Below are 9,284 nucleotides of genomic sequence, written 5' to 3'. Positions count from 1 at the left end.
GCTTTGCTTTGCAAAATCCCATTCAAGAGGCTCATGAGTCGTGCACACTATCACTGATGGTTTAGCATAACTACATTCAGCTGTATTATGAATTCAATGATAAAACACCTGTAAAGACAATAATAGAAGGAAGTGTGTATGAGCACATGAGTCTTTCCTCCTTCACATCTTTTAGAGCATTTCCTCAGTTCTTACTGCAACTCATTGAATTCAAGCATATGAATGAGAAAGAGGGCAAAGTTTTTTTTGGCTTTCTGTAAATTCTTAAAATATACAACTTTCTTTGTCCTGGACTGGGCTTATCTCTGGGATTTTTTAAAGAATATTTGTATTTACATGCTGCCACTTGGATGAAGAACCTTGTCTCCAACTCTCCACCCACTTTGGTGACTGGGAGTATGCATGCGCATTGCTACGCCGTCTACTTGGCTATTGCTCTGCATCTTCTCTGCTGGAGGACCTGCTGTCACCTCTGCTTCAGGATTTGAAGGACAGGACCTCGTGAACATGGCTAGTACAGGTAATGAGAATCCCTCGAGAGTCATGGTGGACAGCTGGAAAAACAGAATGATCCAGACCATCCTCTATGTACTGGTCTCCATTGCTCTGTTTGGCATAGTTGTGGAGACTTGCTTCATCTACCACCTCTACACGACCAAGCACAGCTCAGTAAGTCCAAAACAGGCTATCACTCTTTTTGAAGTTCTTTTGAATCCACCTTTCCAGCTCTCTTTTTCAGCAACTGTCTAATTTGTTTATATATCAGATTAGCATCTTGCATGGAGTTTCTGATTTGCAGCACTCAAACTTTGGTTCTCTCCATTTTAGCTGCCTAATAAAAATTCTTAAATAAAAAGTTCTAAACGTTTAGATTTTTTGCAAAATTGCTATGTCAGAAAGCTTCACATAGAAAAGATGAACCAAAAGGATTGTTGATAAACATCAACACTAAATAATTAAGATTTTAGGTTAGTAACAAATACTGTACATGACCCTATTCTAACTGATTAAATGGAAATGTATGGCATGAACTTCATATAACCGTTTATTTATATGTGCATTATAGAACAGGCCATGTCTCTGCTTTTTTGGAGAGATAATCATCAGCCTTCCATTATGTGGTTCAGAAAGACATGGTTATCTTTAGGTTTGGTCAGACACTGCAGTTTCCTCTCTGAAACATGTACAAGTGCAAAGAGTGACTAACCCAGAGCTGATGAAACTCGTCTTACATGCTGAGGGCTTTTCGATCATATACAGGGGTCAGATGACCTGGTTAGAATAAGTCTATTTCGCATCTGCACCACATTTACTGAATGTACATACTGTTTTTGCATGTACTGCGCAAAAGTCAGAGACCAGCCAAAATGCCTATAAAGTACAAGTTATCCATTTTTTAGCGAGAGATATATTTAACAGAGCCTCAAACCCTTAAGTATAATATAAAATCATTCAGTATCTACCCTTTATTTTTATGCACATATTGCAACTCTAATGCTTACATTCTTAAAACCTACCAGTTACAGGTGTGTCCTCCTAACAAAAGCTGTTCCCAAAAGGTGTCCCCAACATTATGTTACTCTTCATAGAGACACTAACATTCTCATAAGCAACAACCCAAACACAACTTATCTGCTTAAATTCAATGAATATCTAGGGCTGAGCTTTGGCGTTGTGGAAAAACATCCCTGCAGATTTCTTTAATAAACTGAAGGCAAGTCTCTTAAAGAGAATTAAAGGTGTAATAAATCAATATTGAATATTTTACATTATATGTTGATGCTTCAGCGTAATTGTAAATCTTAAAATTGTGCCTACAACACCTTCATATATGAATACCTGTTAAACTGCAGTAGATGGACACTCTTGGACAGAGCTCCAAAGTGTGACGCCTTATTTGTATTTTGCTCATTTTCATTTTCTTGAACATTCTTCCACAATTTTCACTCTTTCAGCAGAGTAACAATACCAATCCTTTGTGCTGTAACACACTTGTGTACTGTGTCTTAGGAGCTTCTTTACGATAAGGATTTTCTACGAACTGATCCAACAGAAGGTAGGGAACACTCTCTGCAGATGATGTTATCTTGCTATGTTTTTATTTTTACTCTTTAACAGTCCTTTCAAATTTTAATGATTATAATAGACGTGTCCATCACCAGACTGACCTTGTCAGATTAGCTTTATAGTTTCAGGAAATAACATCACTGAGCCCAGCAAAAAGTTTACAAGAGTTTAGTTTGTATTTTCATTACTTCCTGAGATATAGAGGCTTTAAAAGTGGACAATGTAGCCACCTAGCCAGAAAGTAGTAAAGCCGACTGATGATTTATGAAGATTTTAATGCCGTATGATATCGTAAACACATCGTAAGAGCGATGGAAAACAAAAAACAGAAAAACATTTTCATGAAGAAAACAAAATACAGTTCAATCTCTCCAGTAAAAATGAGAATATGAACATTTGATACCGTAATAAGGAGACAAGGCTATATGTTAGCTTGCTCACGCAGTCTCTCAGCTCATATGCGATAAGTGAGTTAAGAACTATACATATAGGAGCAAATCCTACTTATCCATACACAAACTTATGCTTAACCTGCGTAATATGCCACAAAACAACGTCAACAATGCAGCATTTCACGTGTATATGAGTCTAGACAATCATAACCAAACTGTTTCAGCTTCCACAACAGCATAAAGCCTAACTCACACTAGCTAGCACTACCTCGAGGCTCAATTTTTCCCTTCCACCTCACTTTTCAAGTTCCCAGTTTTTCTTAGCATTCGTGCCAGCGCCCGTGACCCTGCTGCGAGAGCTTCACATCCTTTAAGACATTTGATATCAAAATAAGAGTACCCTATCATTTATACATATTAAAAAATTAAAACTAGTGCGTCATTACCTGTTATTACTATAAGACAAATGCCTAGCTGCCATAAGTGTACTGTAGTATGAGTAATAATGCCCAAGATTTGAAGGGTCTTATATGCTGCAGTGTGAGATTTGAAAATTTGAATCTATTTTTCTTCAAGCCATAAAACAGCAAACATTCACCTCTAAATCTTCTGTTTAAACACACTATAAACTTGACTACTGTAAAGCTCTTCTTGCTGGACTTCCTAAGAAAACAACACATCCCTTACAACTCGTACAAAATGCAGCAGCGTGCATCCTAACAAAAACTAAAAAGAGAGATCACATCACTCCCGTTTTGAAAGAACTGCACTGGCTGCCTTTATCATTCAGGATAGATTTCAAGATTCTGCTACTAGTCTTTAAAGCTCAAAACAACCTGGCACCTGCTTACATCACAGAGTGTCTGTCTGTTTGTGTTCCGGCCCGCAATCTAAGATCTGCAGATAGTGGCCTTCTACAGATACCCTCTGTAAAATACAGAAAACATGGAGAGGCCTCTTTCAGTTATTATGCTTCTAAACTGTGGAACTCAATTCCACCTTTTATTAGACAGTCAAGCTCAGTGCTCACTTTTAAGAAGCACCTAAAAACGTATCTCTTTAAATTAGCATTTAACTAAAACTGAATGTCTCGTGGTGTTTATCTTATAATTTAATCTTTTTCATTTTCTTCTGATTCTAATTATGTACTAATGATCTTTTCTGTAATTATATGCATGAAAAGTGCTATATAAATAAAATTATTATCATTATTATTATTATTATTATTGTTATTAGAGCAAAGAGTAATCCCTTAAAATTATATGCACCTACCATAAAAGTTTTTTTCAAAGCACTTCTTTTAGAACCTACATTAAATACTCAACTTTAAAGGCTCTATATCTCAGAAAGCGTTCCTTTAGAAATGTATTCTGTTACAGATTACTAATTACCTGTTAAAATGTAACCATAACCCATAGTTAATTTTGTGCCAAAAGTTTCAAATAAAATGAGAAAATTCACAAGCAAAATATTAAGTATCAAATTTTCCCAAATATATTGTAAATACAAATAATGAGAGTTAAATCAAACTTAACTTTTCAAAAAGATTACTACTCTTTTTCTTTCATTCCGATATGAATGTATTACACGTTTTGCTTTCATTTCTTTTCTACTTGCTGATTTTGCTGATATCTTTTTCGCTTCTGGCATCGCTCTTTTGCTTCTGACTTTTGGCCCTTTTTACCAAGAGTTGGGTCTTAGAAGAGGGCGCTCACTTGCAGTCTCTAATGGTCCACTGGTTTGGAGTGGCAGGACCTCTGAACATGTAGCCACACCCACTCAGTGAGCCATGATCTGCCTCGAACACGGCAGAGTGCTTCGTACTGAGAGTTGTAACATTATTGCCAGAGAGAATTGCGCTGACCTGTCCAACTTTATGAATAATGTTTGTCATATTTGTTGATGTAACACTCGCTCAGGGTCCCGTGTCACCCTACGTAAAATTGGAAATTGAAGTATATTAGGTAAACGTAGCTGTTTGCAGCTTTGTTTTGCTAGTGCTACCTAGCTTAGCTGTGTCTGCTAAAGAGCCTACTAAGCAAGTTTTGCAGCTGTTTAAATCAGGCCTTCTTAGACCTTCAGCTCCACACGGTTTCAACTGTTCCTTACATTAAAACACCTGATCCAGCTCATAAACTGGCTACTGAGCCCTTCATAAGCTGAATCAGTGTGTTGGGTCATTAAATCGATGAATCTGTGGTGCTGTGGGGTCGAAAGAAATAATGCAGCACTGACCTAAACACATTAAAGAGTTGAAAATACCTCTGATAAACACAGCTATGACTTACTGCTGCCATGAGATAGACAGTAATGTTTAATCACTAAGTTTAATCACTTTAAGTTTATTTAATTAACCATTTAACGATTTATTTCTATGTTTACTTTCAGCTAAAATAGTTTTTGAAACCTACACTAGTAGTTTCAAATTGATTTTATTTTATTTACCTATCTATCTATCTATCTATCTATCTATCTATCTGTCTGTCTGTCTGTCTGTCTGTCTGTGCTTGTCTCTTTTGCGTCTCTGTCCCCACTGATTACTGGAAAAGCACACATTAAACATACGTTATAAAAGGCTGTCTGGGTTAAACCCCAGCTAACAGGAAAGGCAGCTACTCATACGGTTAATGAGACAAAATACTGTGTACCTTCTGATTTCTTAATGTTAGCTACATAATACTATACCATCAATATGCTGGTTATCAGTGAACTTATGTTAGCCTATAGCATGTGTGCTGAATATTGGAACATGTCAAGAAGTCAAAGTTGCTCTGGGACTAAGTGCTGTGTGTGTGTAGTGTCTCACACACAGAGATGTGGGCAGTGGGCAGTTCAGTTTAGGGCCAAGCCACTATTCTGATGTCAGTTGGGAACGATTCACAGCTATTTGGGTAGTTTTGTTGCTTTTTTCCACACTGAATCTCTTAAAACCCTTCAGAAACAGCCCTAACGCTAGTCATGAGCATCACGGGCGCTAATTACTGAAGCAACTGCAGATAGCAATGGTTGCAAAGCAGTGTTTGGAGGGTTAAGGAAAAGGCGGAGCTTGTCAGATTTTGATTGGCCATAATACAGTGACAGCGCTCACAGAAAATACATAAAATTTCATTATCATGAAAAATGACACATACTAAAAATTCTGTCCCCATTTGGGTGGGACCGTGGCTGTGCCCCTCAGTAGACTAAGGTATTATCATAATGGCGTTGTTACATTTAATCAATGAGTGAATAGAGAAAAGTGAAAAAAAAATCCTTCTGAAACTCCTGACCTCGGTGTCCTCATAGCTAGTTACGGCCATGACAACTCATACGACATACTTATCATTAAAATGGCCAATTTCAGAGAAAGACAGCGAGTATGCATTTGAATGTAATCCTGCTGGTTTACACTCTATTTTTATAATGTACCTGTTCTGATTACTGTCTTTTTTCTGTTACTGTAATGGAATACAGATACCTCTTCTTTTTGTATCATGGAAGCCTCTACAGTCCCTTCAAAGAAGACAAGACCACCTCCATTTAAGGCTTTCAAGCCTTTAGCACACCTGAGAGGTATGGATGTCTAACATCTACTTCAGAGCAGTCTTCACAGCACAACACCATTATCTGTTCAGTAACACTTTACGGCTGAGCTGTGTTACCATCCATTCACACAACTCAGAGAAGGCCGAGAATGCAGTTTGTGTACAGTTCAAGTTCAAAGTCTAATTCTATGTATTTTTTCTTCGTCATTGTTTTTGTTTATGGTGAAGCTTATGTTGAACGTCCCGGTGCAGACGGAGTCATGCGGTGGAACGATAAAGTGGACCTTGAACTTCATGAGCTGGAGTACAAAGAAAATAAGCTGGTGGTTGAGAAAGAGGGCTATTACTACATCTACTCCAAACTCTGCTTTGATGCAAAGGAAGCTTTCTTTCATCACTTGGTGGTGATGACCTCGTCGCGCTTCAGGGGATCTCTTATCGAGCTTCTATCTAACCGCTACTATGAAGACCACCCCAAACCACTCAAAAGAGAAGGATCCATGAAAAACAGCTACCTTGGTGGTATGTTCCACCTTTACAAAGGTGATGCTGTTTTTGTTGTGGTGAAAAGTGGCACAGTTCGCATGCAATCTCTGGCAAATAACTACTTTGGCATGTTCATGATGTAGCCAGGATTCCCTTATTAAACTTGAATAGTGCAGGGCATGATGAGCTTATTTGTTGTTAAAAGTGCGTGTGATGTTAAAAAAGTGATGTGATGATACTTGACACTTGTAAATAACTGGCTTGGAAGGCCACATGATTGCATGATCATCTGAACGTGACTTAGCTAAAACTGTAAACATTTAGATGAGTGTAGAAAAATTCTGTACTTTTTACTGAAGTGTAAAGACTTTTTACTACTAAACTTTCTTTTAAAGTTTCAAGGTTTTTAGGAAAAATGTTAGCATATTGATATAGAACCTTTACATTATGAGGAGACTCTTTAAAAATAGCTTTAAAATAGTTCTTTAAAGATCCACCTATTTAAATGTACCATGTGTTTTTATGGCATTACCCCAAAGAGCCCTTTTTAGCACCTTCATTATGAAGAATGTAGGCCATCCATTATCACTGATTTCTCAGTTCCACACAATAACTTGGAGTCACTTTGGAAAACTTAAACTCTGAGGTAAAGTGTACATAGTTAGCTTCTGTATCAACAAAGCAGAAGATACAGAAGGTTGTCCCAAACCACGGGGGACTTTTCAGAGAGAACAGCGTCTCTGTGTCATGGCAATGTAAGCCTTTCTAACTTAATCAAACTCTTAACAGATTTTACACACATACAGTACTGCGCAAAAATCAGAGAGACCCCTCATTTACTTTATTTTCAGTCAAGCTGGACATTTTCTGTATCAGGAAAACAGCAGTAATTCAGTATTTAGTGTGTGCACTGTTTACCTTTATTTCAGCTACAGTTCTTTTCAGGAGTCTTGCTCTCAGGTTTTTAAAGAAATCTGCAGGGATATTTTTCCACACCTCCGAAGTTCAGTCTTAGAATTTGGTTGCATTTTCTGCTTCCTACGGTCCAAGTAATCCCAAACACACTCAGTGATGGAGGTGTGAGGTCTCCTGTTTTTTCCACTTATTTTCCTTTCCCTTCCTCATGTAAGTAGCTTATCTTATATCTAATCTCCTCAGAAATATCTCCTCAAATAACTTGTACTTAATGACACTAAATAACGTAAATAAAGAGTGGTCTCTGACTTTTGCACAGTTCTGTAGATTCGGTATGTTTGAAAATAAGTTAAAATAAGTTAAAGGGGAACTCCACCGATTTAGCAAAATTACTCAGTCATTCAGTAATTTAGATGTAAACAAAATCATTCAGAGTGATTCAGTAGGAAATGCGCCTTTCTAAAGAAATTTAGAGTCAGAATTGTTCACCATTATAGTACTAGAAACCAGATTTAATGGCTCTAAAAGCCACATCCTGTTAAGTTATTACATAAAATGGTTAGGGATGTGTTGCCTGATACCTGAGACATTGTTTTGTGATAGTCTTGCTGTAAAGTTTTGGCCTAAAACGTGTTTTTAGTATGAACCTTTACTCCAGGATCACTTCCATGTTTCCTCTCAAACCCGTATTCTCAACTGAGATCAATGCACGTGAGCTAACGTGCTTTTGTTGTTACTAACCTGTAGCTACAGCTGTTCAACACAGCTAAAGCCAGCAGCAGTTTTGGTTTACAGTTTATTTTTTACAGCTAACAGTGATATATGCATGGTGGCTAACGACGACTAAATTACTTCATTTACATACGTTTCTTACCGTGATTCCAGTTTCTATGGTGTAAAATACAACAGGGAACAGCAGTTTTCTTTAGCAGCCAGCATTTGAAGAAATCTGCATTTTTTTTCACTGGTCTTGAGAACTCTTTGTTGGTGTTGCTGCAAACCCTAAATTTGTATAATTGTTTGCCTTCGGTACTTGTGTGTAGCTTCAAAACCATTAGCCTCAACTTCAGGACTTCTGGTATTTGTAATGGTAACCGAAAATGTATTTTTAATTTATTTAAAACTTATATTTCATTTATTTTTGCATCCTGGTACAGTGCAGTTCATCACCATTCTGAACAATAAACCAGCAAGGTGTAACCGTGATTTATCGCAGCTCTCTGATGAATTTGAGTTTTGTGGACACCGTGTGAAGCAGGCCCACCAACCCAAACAACACAAAATGCGTGCATGGTGGAGGGATACATGCAGGGTGATGTAAGGAAAAATGTACATATATTTTTGAATTTAGCCCTATTTTATCATTATCAGCATGACATAGAAAAACTTACAAGACTCATGTAAGTTCACTGGTCATTTTGAATTGCAGATAAAATGGTGATATTAGTAGTGTAGACATAACAACAGCTGGTTCCTCGTACTATAATGGTGAACAATGTTGACTCTGTAAATTTCTCTAGAAAGGCACATTTCACACCAAACTACTCTGAATTATTTTGTTTACTTCTAAACCATTGATGGATTGAGTAATTTTGCAAAATCAGTGAAGCTCCCCCTTAAACACATCCTCTACAGAGAACACGCCTTTGCACATTTTAATGCACGATTACTGTTTATTTGCTGAATTTAACACACTGGGGAAAAAACTGAACATAGAATGTGGCCTGTGCAAAATTACGACACAAATATTAATTTATGTTTAATTTCCCACATACGAAGTGTGCAAAACCACACATGCACTGACACTTTTTTTCACATGTGGTACCACATTTTTAATATGTGACTTGTTTTATTTACATTAGATGATCTGTGATCAAAGCATGCAATATGACCAGGGGTA

General features: G+C 37.2%; 1 protein-coding gene across 1 annotated transcript; it reads left to right on the top strand.

Moving 5' to 3' along the window:
• The first annotated feature begins 517 nt into the window (after nt 1-517).
• Nucleotides 518-6,647, top strand: LOC118805126 (tumor necrosis factor ligand superfamily member 14-like). Its single transcript, XM_036565736.1, has 4 exons — nt 518-669; nt 2,011-2,056; nt 5,913-6,011; nt 6,212-6,647. The coding sequence occupies exons 1-4, from the start codon at nt 544-546 to the stop codon at nt 6,610-6,612; spliced, it is 672 nt and encodes a 223-aa protein (XP_036421629.1). The 5' UTR covers nt 518-543; the 3' UTR covers nt 6,613-6,647.
• The last annotated feature ends 2,637 nt before the right edge of the window (nt 6,648-9,284 follow it).

The sequence above is a fragment of the Colossoma macropomum genome, unplaced genomic scaffold (genome assembly GCF_904425465.1).
Source record: "Colossoma macropomum unplaced genomic scaffold, Colossoma_macropomum, whole genome shotgun sequence".
Lineage (NCBI taxonomy): Eukaryota > Metazoa > Chordata > Actinopteri > Characiformes > Serrasalmidae > Colossoma > Colossoma macropomum.
This window is presented reverse-complemented; position numbering and strand designations above follow the sequence as displayed.

Bases quoted from the DNA above. Each gene is read 5' to 3' on its own strand.
- LOC118805126 (XM_036565736.1), top strand. From the start codon at position 544: ATGGTGGACAGCTGGAAAAACAGAATGATCCAGACCATCCTCTATGTA. The intron at 670-2,010 runs GTAAGTCCAAAA...ACTGTGTCTTAG, and splicing joins ACACGACCAAGCACAGCTCA to GAGCTTCTTTACGATAAGGA. The intron at 6,012-6,211 runs GTATGGATGTCT...TTTATGGTGAAG, and splicing joins GCCTTTAGCACACCTGAGAG to CTTATGTTGAACGTCCCGGT.